The sequence below is a fragment of the Crocodylus siamensis genome, chromosome 2 (assembly GCF_052110815.1).
Source record: "Crocodylus siamensis isolate JL-2025a chromosome 2, ASM5211081v1, whole genome shotgun sequence".
In the NCBI taxonomy this organism is placed as follows: Eukaryota; Metazoa; Chordata; order Crocodylia; family Crocodylidae; genus Crocodylus; species Crocodylus siamensis.
Genome location: NC_143396.1, coordinates 166192578 through 166206656, shown reverse-complemented (window position 1 = coordinate 166206656; position 14079 = coordinate 166192578). Strand labels below are relative to the sequence as shown.

At 46.8% G+C, this 14079-nt stretch overlaps 1 protein-coding gene across 1 annotated transcript; it reads left to right on the top strand.

Annotated features, from left to right (window-relative positions):
- The first annotated feature begins 757 nt into the window (after positions 1-757).
- LOC149871081 (olfactory receptor 2D3-like) lies at positions 758-13725 on the top strand. The gene is made up of 2 exons (XM_090034818.1): positions 758-903; positions 12119-13725. Exon 2 carries the CDS (start codon positions 12129-12131, stop codon positions 13062-13064), a length of 936 nt encoding a protein of 311 aa, XP_089890944.1. The 5' UTR covers positions 758-903; positions 12119-12128; the 3' UTR covers positions 13065-13725.
- Positions 13726-14079: the final 354 nt, after the last annotated feature.

Genomic DNA, 14079 nt, shown 5'->3' with positions numbered 1-14079 from the left:
TGCACGTGGCTCTTCTCTGGACTCTCTCAAGCTTCTCTACATCCTTTTTGAATTGTGGGGCCCAAAACTGGATGCAGTACTCCAGCTGTGGCCTCACCAAGGCCAAGCACAAGGGGAGAATGTCATCCTGGGATTTTCTTGAGAAGCATCTATGGATGTAAGCCAGCATTCTGCTCAGTTTACTAGCCACAGCATCGTACTGAAGGCTTATGTTCATCTTGTGGTCAATGATGACCCCCAAGTCTTTTTCTTCTGTAGTGCTAGCCAGAGTAGCACTGCTGAGCCTATAAGGATGCTGCAGGTTTTTCTTCCTAAGGTGGAGAACCTTGCATTTTTCAGTGTAAAACACCATCACGTTCTCGTCCACCTATTTGCTGAGCCTGTCCAGATCAGCCTGGATTGCCCTCCTGTCTTCGGGTGTGGATGCTTTGCCCCAGAGTTTAGTGTCATCAGCAAACTTGGCCATTCCGCTTCTGACTCCAATGTCCACATCATTAATGAAGATGTTGAACAATATGGATCCAAGGACAGAGCCTTGGGGGACCTCACTTGTCACAGGGCACCATGATGATTGACTTCTGCATATTACCACCCTCTGGGTCCAACCACGGAGCCAATTTCCCAGCCAGCAGATTGTGGTGGACCCAAGGCCACAGTTGGCCAGTTTTGCCAAGAGGTGATCATGGGATACCAGATTGAAGGCTTTTTTGAAGTCAAGATATATGACATCAATCTCTTCTCCCTTGTCCAGGCGATAGGTCATCTGGTCATAAAAGGAAATGAGATCGGTGAGACCTTAACTGGAGTACTGTGTCCTGTTTTGAGCCTCATGCTTCATGAAGGATGTGGACAGATTGGAAGGAGTCCAGCGCAGAGCAACAAAAATTATTAGGAGCTTGTGAAGTAAGACTTACAAGGAAAGGCTGAAAGAACAAGGTTTATTTAGTCTGGAGAAGAGAAAGTGGGGGTGGGGGGGGACTTGATAACTGTCTTCGAATACCTGAAGAACAATCACAAAGAGGATGGAGATGGGCTTCTGTCTGTAGGCATTACTCCTGGCATGGATGCAGGGGGTGTATCTCAGCTGCTCACAAAGCTCCACCAGGAAGGCACGGGACAGGCAGGTTGGGCAGAAGCATCAGGAGCCAGCATGGGCTCAGCCTCTGCCCCACTGGGCAGATGTGAAACAGAGGTCAAGAGATTCAGTGATGTCAGGCTTAGCTGCCCTCTCCCCACTCCCCTCTCCTAGGGGCTTCCCTTGGTGCCTGCCAGTGGCAGCTGCTTTTCCAACCTTTGAAGTAAACCGTGAGCCAAACAGGTAGTGCTGATTCCCCCTTCCCGCACCTGCAGAGGGGCTGGGCTCAGCCCTGTCACAGAGTGGGCAGGGGAAGAAGGCCCCAACATGTGCACACCCATGCCCCACCCCCACACACCTCACTCCACCATATTCAAACACACAACCAACACCGTCCACAAACTCCACACTCCAATCACACACCCAACCATACCCACAGCCCCCCACACATTCCACACCCACACCCCACCATGCTCACCCCCACACACCTACCCCAACTACATATTCCCCCAACCACACACACCTCACACATCCCCACATACACTCCTCTACCTGCCCCACAATATACAAGAGTAAGACTTTATTTTGAGCTATTATGCAATTGCATCTATATATACTATCCAAAGACACATACATCAGGACAAAATATTTTTTGAAATAAAATATGTTATAGTACATGTTTTATTTTTATTGTATGATTTGAGGGTTTTTTCCTGGTTCCAAGATGGCAACCTTCCCTGCCTCCCCCCTCCAAGAGTACTTCTGGGACAAGGGGAGGGACTTCTGGTAGCAAAGGGGGTTAGACTTCTGCTCCCAAGATAGTGGTCAAGGGGCAGAGCTACACCTGCGGCCCTCAACAGCTCACCAAAACCCATTAATCAGCCCTCCAGCTGAAATAATTGCCCATCCCCACCCCAAGATAGTAATCAGGAGGTGGGGCACCTGTCAAGGGGTGGGACTACTCTTGTGGCCCTCCACAGCTCACCAAAACTCGTTAAGCAGCTCTCAAGCTGAAAAAATTGCCCACCCCTGCTCTAAATACTTAATCAAACTCTAAACTGAAATAGCTTCTGAAAATAAAACTCCTAGGCATAACATGAATTGTAATGAATACCAACTATATACACTTCATTAAAGGACATTATAAAAAGAAGTTTACTGAAACTGAATACTAACCTTGAGCCACAAGAGTCTTGGATGCAGGTGTCATGGTGGATATAGTTTTTCTGGACTTTAGGAAGGCCTTTGACACTGTCTCTCACTCCATTCTCATTAAAAAATTAGGAGATTGTGGTGGCGATGCCTCCACAGCCTGATGGGTCATCAATTGGCTGGAGGGCTGCACCCAGAGAGTGGTGGTGGATGGATCATTTTCGACCTGGAGGGATGTGGGCAGTGGGGTACCGCAGGACTTGGTCCTCAGGCCTGCACTGTTCAACATCTTCATCAGTGACTTGGATGAGGGGGTGAAAAGCACCTTGTTCAAATTCGTGGATGACACTAAGATGTGGGGAGAAGTGGACACGCTAGAAGGGAGGGACAGGCTGCAATTGAATCTGGACAGGTTACAGGGGTGGGTGGATGAGAACAAGATGGGATTCAATACTGATAAGTGCAGGGTACTGCACCTGGGGAGGAAGAACCAGCAGCATACCAACAGGCTGGGGAACTCCCTTCTTGTCAGCACAGAGGCAGAAAAGGATCTTGGAGTCATTATAGACTCCAAGATGAAGATGGGCTGCCAAAGTGGGGAGGCAGTCAGGAAGGCTAACCGCACCTTGTCATGCATCCACAGATGCATCTCAAGCAGGTCCAGGGAGATGATCCTCCCCCTCTATACAGCACTGGTCAGGCCGCAGTTGGAGTACTGTGTCCAGTTCTGGGCACCGCACTTCACGAGGGATGTGGACAACATGGAGAGGGTCCAGAGGAGGGCCACCGGCATGATCGGGGGCAGCAGGGCAGGCCCTACGAGGAAAGGCTACGGGACCAGAACCTGTTCAGCCTCCACAAGAGAAGGCTGAGGGGGATCTAGTGGCCTGTTACAAACTAGTCAGGGGGACCAGCAGTCACTAGGGGAGTCCCTGTTCCCCTGAGCACTACTGGAAGTAACAAGGAACTACGGCCACAAGTTGATGGAGAGTAGATTCAGGCTAGATATCAGGAGGCACTACTTCACAGTCAGGGTGGCTAGGATCTGGAACCAATTTCCAAGGGAAGTGGTGCTCACTCCTACCCTGGGGGTCTTCAAAAGGAAGCTAGACAGATAACTTGCCGGGGTCATTTGACCCCAGTACTCTTTCCTGCCCATGGCAGGGGGTTGGACTTGATGATCTGCTCAGGTCCCTTCCAGCCCTAGCAGCTATGAAACTATGAGACAGACTATTCAGGCTATGTATTAAATGTGACTATGTTGCATCCAGCCTCCGTTACTGCAGACATTCTCTGCCTCTCTGGGGTGAGCACTTATCATTGCACTGAGATAGCAGGCTCAGCATCCACTGAGTTCTTGGGTGTGGTGAGGCAGCATCTTGCCAGGGTGTAAGGATGTGGAAACCAGGCAGACAGAGTCCCAGAACACAGGCACGGATACAGGCATGTGGTACTCTTTGACGAAGTTCATGTAAGCAGCATGGTGCTTGCCATGCTATTTTCCCCCATTCCAGGATTGCTTTCAGTAGCTGAGGGTCAAAGATACCTGTTTGGGGCCCAAAATGCAAACAGCACTAAGGAAGGGAGAAGCTGGCTGTCTGGACCATGGCGGCAGTGACGAATTGTACCTGTAGTACTGGTTCAGCTTCACAGCAATTGCCAGGAACAGGCCCCTTCTTGCTGGTTTTCACAAGGACAGCTTGACAGTTCTTGCAATACCCTGTCTTTGATCAAGCTTATCAAATCCACCAGCTTGTTGTGTGCATGGTAGATCACAGGCTGCCGGTCTTCAAACCAGGTCAGGAGCTCCATGAACTGGTGGCATTGTCAGCCACAAACATTACTGGATCTTGATTGTCATCTTACCCCATGAGATCAAGAAGCTTGACCATGCACTGTGTAGTGGGTGTGATTTCCAGCTCCTCGCTCACAAACTGCTGGTAGTGCTGCATGTGCTTGGCGTGCTAATGGAGTGCAATGAACCACCTTGTGAATACAGGCTCTGGTCATGTGATCATCACAAGTTGTAGTGCCCACAGTGGCTAGTGAGTCTACACTTTGACTAGTGCAGTCTCCCTGTACTGGACCTTATGACCCTGACAGTGCTTTTCACATCAGAGAAAGCCTTGCACATGTATATGGCATTGTCAGTCCTGGTTGGTCCAGCTCCCCGGTACAAATAAAATGTGCAGCACATACTATCTGTAAGGTCGGTGGCTTCAGCAGCCACAATGGAAAAGGAATGATACTTTTACAAGGCAGCCTTCATGGACCCTACATGTGAACCAATCACTGCAGGGAGACAGTCCTGACAAAGCTTGTTGGCACACACAAAACTGCCGGCACAGGGCACATTTTCTTTCAGGTAGTCCTTTAATTTGGGGCAATCAAGTTTCTCCAGCGAGACATTCGCCACTGCAAAAGCTTCCATGAGAGTAAATGCCACCTCTCACCTTGCCAAGCTGCTTTCTGCGATATTTTTAAACAGGGAGGACATGGTTGCTTACTTCTTGCACTGACCTTCTACCTCTGCAGCAGCTTTCCTCTTTGTGTGTGCCTGAGACTCCAAGTGACAATCAATGCTGGTTTTCCTGGACACATCCAAGAGTTAGATTGCAGGCCATACAAAAAAGTCTGGCTCCATCTCCATGCAAAGCCCCTGCAGGATACTTACTGTCTTGCATGGCCCACCACTGAAATGTATCTGGTGGTCTTGTAAGACTTCTTTGTGTTTGTTTGTGCTCTTTCTCAGGCAGAAGCAAGCAGGCATGCTGCAGAGGCATGCCTGCAGGCACTTTAAAGTTGGTGCCAAAACGCTTTTGGCTTCCCTGGCTGGCCTCTGACTACCTCCTGGACTGAGCCTACATCAGGGTCTCAGCCTCTGATTTGCTCCTGTTCCTCACCCCTCCACCTCCTCTCTTTTCCTACATGCTTCAGGACACCAGGGCTTCCCAACATTTTTTTTTGCAGCTCCCCTTTTTTTTTTTGCTGGCTTGCCATTTTTTGGTTTTTCCATTTGCCATGCTTTTTTGTGGGGACAAAATTTTTCATGAGGGACCTAGTGATTTTGCAGTTTCCACAAAACTGCAATTTTGTGTGTCATTACCTATGACCCAAAATAGATGTTCATGTGGTTGCTTGGGAAAAAGGTTGCTTGTAAATGCAGGGGACTGGATCCAATGACTTGACAGGTCCTTGACAGTCCATAAAAACTTCTTCACACGCTTGTGAGCTACTGTTCCCCAAAATCATTGAATTGAATGCAAATGAAGTAAAATGATGAGTTGGATGGAACTGAAGCAAAAAAAGAGATCGGGGCTAAATCCTATTTCACTTTCTAGATATCTGATCTGTTGCTCCTCAGAAGTTTCTGGTATAGATGATCTGAATCTAGGAAAACTATTTCATCTGCACAGATGCATAGGTGTACTGGACTTTCAGTTGGGGACAAGACCAAAGGTCATATGCCCCTCGAGGCATAGCCTATGTCTCCTTGAGGGGCACAGTGCTTCCCCATTCATTTCAAGGGGCAGCACTTAGATGCCTCCTGAGACAGGTTTTCAGTTACACAGGAGGCTCTTGGCTGTCCATATACAGTTGAGGAATCAAAAAAGGGATCAAAGCGTGTCTCATTAGAAGTCAGGCAAACCTTATACTCTAATGGAATGCCACTTTACAAGGCGTGAGGTGCAGGGTTCATAAATATGAGCCTCAGGGTTCACAAAATATGAGGTGCGGGGCCCAGGGGGAAATAAAGAAGGAAAAAACCCAATAAGTTATATTAAAACAATAACAATGCACCAGGAAAAGGAGTGGCCCTAGATGAGAGGAGGAGAGTGGCGAGTGTCCCAGACACCCCAGCTGCCCCCTTTAACCAAGTTAAATACCGCAACTGTTCGTCATTGAGGAGAGGGGGGAAGACCCTCCTCCCCTGTGGGAATCCCCTTCCCAGGAAACTCACGACTCATCCAAGGGACCCATGAGGCTGTCCTGGTCTTCCAAGGTTTCTCTTCCCTTGGCAGGGGACCCTCAGCTCTCCCAACCTCTGGCCTGCTTGGGGCGCTGTGTACTGTTGGCCCTGCCTTGTGTCAGGGGTTGGAGGCCCGAGCTGCCTCGCGTGGCGCCGAGGTCTTGGTCTGCTCCTGGACCCTCTGTGTACAGGCTGTACACTGTGTGCCCAGTTTCATGTTGGGGTTGGCGACCCGAGCTGCCATGTGCAGCTCTGGGGCCCTGGTCCGCTCTTGGACCCTCCATACACTGGCTGTGCACCACTTACCCTGGCTCATGTAGGGAGTTAGAGACCCGAGCTACCTCGTGCAACTCCCAAGGTCTCAGTCCCTCCCAGTCCCTCGGTGCACCGGCTGTGCACTGACGCCGCGCCTCCCCATGGCGTGGCTAGGGAACGCAGCTGCTTGCCGCTTCCGTCCAACCATCCATTTCTGGGCTCCTCTGGGGCTAGTGCTGCCAGCTCTGCCAGCTCTTCTTCTGCCCTCTTCCTCATTCCCTCGATGGAGCCACCTGTGTGCTGGGCAGGCTGCCTTTTTATTCCTTCCAGAGGCTCCACCCCCAGACTGAAAATGGACCAATCAGAGAGGGAGGGGTTAGTCCCCTCTCACGTCCAGCTCTTCACCTCGCCCTGGGTAGGCCGGGGCAAGCCTCTCCCCTGCCATCACCTGCTGATTGGTGGAAAATGCCCCACCAATTGCTTGGAGCACCTTCCAGCTGGCAAGCTGGGCTGCTGCCGGCAGGCCTGCCACAAATACAAGACAAAGTAGAAGGCCATAGGGTTACTCAGACACTCCAAAACTGGGGAAGTTTCATGTGTCTCAGCAAGAAAATGCAGTTGTGCCTTAAATGACTCTGGGGTCACACTGGAAGTCAGCAGCTGAAATGGCTTACATTTTCAGTGTTGGGAGCTTTAATGTTTCCAATTAAAAATCAAAATTGTTATGCAAATTTTAAGACAGACAGACCAAAGGGAAGGGAATGGAGCGTTGAACAGCCAATGTTATACCTGCGATTTCTCTGAACTGATGAGTTTTAGCCAAAGCCACTGGACAGCGGGAACCCTGCCTGGCTCCCTGCCAGGTCTGCTCCGGGACTGGAGATGCAGAAAGCATCAGGTCTTCGTCCCGAGACCAGCACACCCTGGGATCTGTCCCACATTTGGGAATGCTGGGTCCTCTACAGCTCCACAGAAGAACCAGCATGGTCCGGTTCATTGCTGCTATCAGGCGTGAAACTGAAGCATCAGGGAGCTGCTGGTTTGCCAGAAATGTAGTTAAAATGTTGTTTTGATTTAGCTTGGCTTTCACCCGGATTTAAGAAAAATAAACATTTCTGGCAGCCCTGAAGCCCTAGGCTTTTGCCTGGTCTCCAGCCGAGTCTTTTTCCTCATGTGCAGAAAGACTGAAGGTTAACCACAGTTATCCACTGCAATTCCCTCAAGTTCCTAAAAGTTAACAAGACATAAAAGCCCTTGGGAATGTGGCTTTTAGAATTGCTTCAAGAAAGAGAGTTCATTAAAACAGACCTTAACAATTGCCTTCCTACTTAGAAGGGAGGCTTCCACCAACTTTAAATGGTGGGTGTGGGGTTTGCCAATCAATGCTGAGTTTGCTCTTCTCCAGCTGACTTCTACTCCATATATTTTTGCATCAGCAGAGACTCTGAGGACCATTCTGTCTGATATACCTGGCAAGGCTAAGGATTTTACTCCACCTTGTTTTGTCTCAAGCCCAGCGGCCATATGAGATAATGCCATTTTATTTGTGTTGTTTTTTAAAGAATGTAAGGACTTGTTCTGTATGTGATTTGTGCAAACATGCCCCAGATCTCACTCGAAATAAAACATCAATGGATGATTTTACATAACTTGCAGGTAAGGGGCCAAGAGGAACTCTCAGTTCTTATGGAATATATTATATCATAAAATCTGGCAACGAAACTCCTGTAGTACAGGGAGTTCACAATATTTCTTTTGGTTCCATGATACTGATAAGTAAGAAGTCTTGTTGATGGAGGTCAGGTACGTTCCCCCTCTTTAATGCATATAATATTGATTTTTAAGTGAAATCGGACATTTTTGAACCCCAAACTCAATCATTTTTTTTAGCTGAAATAACAACAAGAGCAGCAATAAAAGTGTAAAACAATACATAATACCTGGACAACATCTATTTAAAAAATTTAGAGTTTTTTCCTGAATTTCTACACATTTCTAGAAAAGCAGACACTTTCCATTAACATTTTCCTTGTTCAACAATATTTTGGACCTGATGAAGAGGATTTATTAATATGATCAGAAATATATTCAGATGCAGATTATGTGGTTTTAGTGTTATTGATTGTTTATTATATATCACCAACTTATGTTTGTATTAATTATAATTCATTTTAATCTTCTGTTAATGGTGAAATATTGGTGCTGATTAGTATCTTTCTGTCCCTGTCATTAACTGCTGGTTACTATGTATCATCTGTTGGTTATTCATTTTTGGATATGTGGCAAAACACAAGGGGAAAATTAGACATTGTTGGTTACTTCTCCAGATAGGTGTCAGGCTGGATGCATTAGGTGTGCAACATTGGTAAACATGTGTGTTGTGGAGTTGCGTGACCAAAGCAGCAAAGCTTAATGCAAAGATAGAAGCCTCACGTTGGCAGATAGGTGGGAATTGTTTCTTGCTCTCTCCCGCAGTCCCACACAACAGTAGGGCTGGCTGTTTGCATCATCCTTGCCCATTTGTTCCACTCAGTGATAGCTTCTCTTCTTGGCACCTGCAGAGTTCTGCTCTTTCTCGGTTCCTTTTTTCCTTGGATTTTTCTCTCCATCACTTCTCATTGTGTTTTCATGTTCTCCGCACCATAGTCTTCTCTCCCTGGCTTTCTCAGCAATGTTCATTGAACCCTGTGGTTTTCCAGTGTCATCAGTTCTGTCTGTCTCTCACTGTACCGCCCAGTATCTAAATGTTCTTGTTTCAGTTCTCTTGTGTCATTATTGTCGTGTGATCCCTCCAATAGCCAAATGTCCAGTCTGTAGAGTAACACTGGCCTCAAAACTATCTGAGGCTTCCTTAGAAGCAATACCTGCAACTTCTTTCCACTTCTTCCACCCAATCTTAGCCCTCTCTCTCACTTCTGCTTTAAAATTACCTGCAGCACTGTATGCGGAACACAAATATTTGAATGTCCATGCCCGGTTTAGGCTAGCCCCTTTAAGATACTTTGTTACTATGTCTTCCCTTCCACATCTAAAACCCACTGTTATAAGATAGAGTCCTTCGTCAGGCTATGTAGTGGTGTTTAGGTAATAAAGGAATATCAGAAAAGATTGTGATGTCTGTAGAAGTGATGTACAGAGGGATGAAGCCAATAGTCAGAACTGTTTGGGGAGTAATGGAAAAGCCTGCCATCCAGGCTGGATTAGACCAAGATTTGGCATAAAGCTCATGCCTGCTTATTGGAATGATGGAGGTAGCGACTGAAAGGGCACGTGGAGACTCACCTTGGAGGTTCCTACTTGGAAATGGTCCTAGAGGCAGGAATAATGAGGAGACTTCCAAAATGATATGCAGATTGACAAGGCCACGTAAAGAGAAATGACCTCACAGAAAACATGGGAGAAACAAAAGTCATTGGTAAGAGGGAATTGCTTGATTGCTGCAAGAGGGAATGATGAAATATCAGGGAGATGGGAGTGCTATTGGAGCTAAACAACAACGAGGGCAAATGATCCAATGGGCAGAAGTGACCAGGAATAAATATTGCCTGGTAATGCGAGGCAGGGTTGTAAGCATGAGAGCAGAGAGGTTATAGAACAGGCACCAGATTATAGCAGTAGGGGCAAAATACCAACGGGATGTTAAGCTAGAGCTTGACGAGTTTATGAGTAGGTTGGCATATTGTTGGCACCTGTAATAGCAGTGGTCAGATTCAGCCATGAAGGAGGGTCCAACTTTGTGTTTCCGTTCTTCACTGGAAATCTGCCCCAGCATAGCCCGAGGATCTGTCTTCAGTCTTTAGCAAATGGTAACCCTTGTCTGTTCTGTATCAGTTTCTATCCCACTCGCAGTGTCACACTGTCTGAGCCATTCCCAGCCATGAATTGAGCAACATGACTGACCATTGTCATGTGGGCACAGTTATCTCTTCTCTCACTGCAAGAATGTAGGTTGTAGTGAAGAGTCCTTCTTAAATGAAGTTTTGATAAGAGTTTAGAAAAGTTAGTTGTAGGATTGTGTTTGGAACAAAACGTGGTGAGATTTGGGATGGACTTTTGTTAATCAGGGTGGCCATTATCTCATACCAGACTGTTCTTTTGTCACAATTTCTCTGGGACCACACAAGTGGGACTGCCATCTGGGATTCTTGTGAAAGGATATGCCAGGACTTTGGGCACTAGATGGGCTTTGGGACCTTTAGCAATGCGCTTGCATGTCACCTTGATGGGTGACATGGGCCGCTTACATAGCAGAAAAAGTGAATTTTTTGGCACATATGCAGAGTTTGGATTCTGTTCCAACTTGCATAACTATGCTTCTCCTACACTTCTCTTGGAAACATGATCTGAAGACAGCACAATGTCCACATAGGGTCTGATGCGGAATAAGATCACCTAGGTATATGCCTAACACCAGGTGAGTCCCTGAGAGTGTGGGCAGAGAAAAACTATGACTAGTGACTACTTGACAGAAGAAGGCAACAGTCCTACCCACCTAATAGCCTGTTAGTCAGGGCACTGGCCAAGGAGTAAGCCACCCAGATTCTGTAACTCTCCATACAGAAGGAGCTTGAACCAGTCTTCCAGAAAAATTTTCTAACCATCAGGCCATGGGCTAGACATTGCCCAGGGAGTTCTTCGATCCTTCTTCTGTATCTGGACAGCCAAGAAGGGAAGATATGTGGGCCAGGAAGAAAGCAAACCTGAGGGAAGGTGGCAAAAACTCTCTCACTGTTCATCTATTGCACTGGTTCTTACCCTTCTTATATATGATTCTATGATTTCAGGCACCCCTTGATAAACTCCAGGCACTTCTCAGAAAATGTCAGCTCTTTGTTTTCACTTAATTTTGACTACAGAAAAATAATAGCGCAATTCTTCTGTTGTCAAGAGCTCAGAAACAAATGCAACAGATCAGAATGGTTTTAACAAAATGGATTCCTATTTGAAATGTCTGGGTTTATCATGTGAATCATGTTTGCATACCTAACAGTGCTAACAGGCATGACACCCCTCATCCCAGGGTGCCATGGCACCCTGATTGCGGCTTACTGATCTATTATATCCAACAAACATTAAGTGTAAGGTGCCAAAAAGCTACACATATCTAGTCCATATTCTCCAGCTGTCCTGTCATTGATCTTGACCCTCCCAAGGAATCCTCCAGTTTATCTATCCCATTGTTTCTCAAACTGGGGTATATGTGCTGTTGGGGCACATGTTTAACTTCTAAAAAGCATAAGAGAGAAAGCAGTTGAAAAGCAAAAGCTTGAAAGGAAAAATAAAAATGGAAGAAAAATCAAAACATTACCTACAACTTTGCAGTATCTGCAGGAGATGTTCTACTGTGTTTGCTCTTACATATTGTTACTTTTTATTATTATTGTTATAATATATAAAATGAAACAATAAGGATATGCTGAAGTTTAACAGACTTAGAAAGGTAGTTATGGCCAAAAATGTCAAGAACCACTAATCTACTCTTTCCTTAATGTGTGGGACAAGATGCCCATGTAGAGAAACCTAGGTAAAAATCAATGGTCTGTAGTGAATATTATGAAAGTTTTGGTTGCCGCTTTAGTTCTAACAAAGGGTGTGGCAATATCACAGGGGTAACAAGTCACACTGGAGCCTGCTGTATGACTTCTTAGCTGTGTTGCTCATTGCAGATGGAACCCCATGGGTCAGATGGAGCTGGAGAATCATACCATGGTGACAGAGTTCATCCTTCTGGGACTCACCAGCCAGCCTGATGAACAGCGGATCCTCTTTGCCACATGTTTGCTAATGTTTCTGGCCACAGTCTTTGGAAACTTCCTCATCATTGTCTTGATTTGGGCAGATTCCCGCCTTCACACCCCCATGTACTTTTTCATCAGCAACCTCTCCCTGCTGGACATCTGCTTCACCCTGGCCACTGTCCCCAAGATGCTGGCCAACATGCTTTTGGAGAGGAAGTCCATCTCCTTTGCTAGCTGTGCAGCCCAGCTCTGCTTCACCCTCTGCTGTGGCATAACTGAGTGTTTTATCCTGGCTCTCATGGCCTTTGACCGCTATGTAGCGATCTGCCGGCCCCTGCATTACTTGCTCATCATGAACAGGAGGATCTGTGGCATCACGATAATGTCCTGCTGGGCAGGTGGCTTTTTCAGTGCTGCAGTGCTGACTGGAGTCACTTTCAGTTTTCCCTACTGTGGCCCCAACCATGTTGACCATTTCTTCTGTGAGCAGCCAGCTGTGCTGCAGCTGGTCTGTGTGGACACCTCTTCTGTGGAGGTCCTCATCTTTGCCCTTAGTGTGGTTGTCCTGATGCTGCCTTTTTTCTTCATCCTGGCCTCCTACATAGCCATTGCAGGGGCTGTCCTGAGCATGAGCTCTGCTGCTGGCCGGCACCGTGCCTTCTCCACTTGCTCCTCCCACCTGACTGTGGTCACCATGTTCTATAGCACCATTAGCTTCACCTACCTGCACCCCCGGGCCATGCGCTCACGGGAGCAGGAGAAGAAGGTAGCCGTCTTCTACTCTGTTGTTTCCCCCATGCTCAACCCTGTCATTTATAGCCTCAGGAACAAGGATGTCAAAGGGGCCCTTGCCAAAATGCTGGGAAAAAAGTAAACAAAGGAGTCACTGGGCTGAGACTGTCATCTGTAGACGTCAGCAAAGCAGCTGTGGCATAATCCTGGTTATGCTCATGTTCTGTTAGTACAGCTGGGACAAAATTTGTTCCTGTGTTTATGTTGATGCACACTTATCGCTCTTTTTCAACCTGTCCCCAAACATACCTGTCTGCCAGAAAATTCCTGCTACGGGGACAACTTATTTTTGCCTCATTAAAAAATCTGTAGTTCTGAGCGTTCTTTGCAATCATCATCCTCCCCCCAACTGGCATCAGCATTATTTCTTTGTCCTGGATGTGTGGTATACGTTGGGAATGACAATATTATGTCTACTTGTTCAAAGAGAAAGTCTCTTTTAGATAATCCCAACTTGTTGATAGGAGCACATGTTTGAATGAGTGGAGTGTTTTCTCCATTCTAGAGTTGTCCTCTTTGATATAACTCTGGTAATGGGCAGTCTGACCAGCATCCAACTGACCTCTGAAGTACTAGTTCCCTTTTGCTTCTGTGAACTGACTGTGTGACTTCTCAACTTGCTAATGGTGCACTGAATGAACATGGTCATCTGGTGGGATAGCAATGTTGATGAGTAGTCCTAGCCTTCACTATCATAACCTTGATGTCTGGTCAGCTTTTTGGTACAGTGACATCCATGATGATTGTGGTATCTTAATAAAATTTGGTTTTGTCATTTCTCAGTACTGGTGGCAGTCTGCATTTTTACCATGAAAGGATAGCTTTTGTTACAAACCAGCTGCTCATGTATCACCTAAACCATTGCAAAACACTGTTCAGTTTATTCTCAACAATAGAGGACATGGTAATGTTGGATCATGTAACTGGTAAGGTTCCTAGGAAGAATAATGCACAGGCCATCTGGATACAAGCCCAGGGGCCCTGGCCCCAGCTCTGGCCCTGGGCCTGGCCCTAGGATTCTCATCAGCAGGGAAGTGAACGCTGCAGTTTTTAACTCCTTGCCCATCTTTGGTGCCAAGTTTAAAACTCCAGCTTTC

Bases quoted from the DNA above. Each gene is read 5' to 3' on its own strand.
- LOC149871081 (XM_090034818.1), top strand. From the start codon at position 12,129: ATGGGTCAGATGGAGCTGGAGAATCATACCATGGTGACAGAGTTCATC.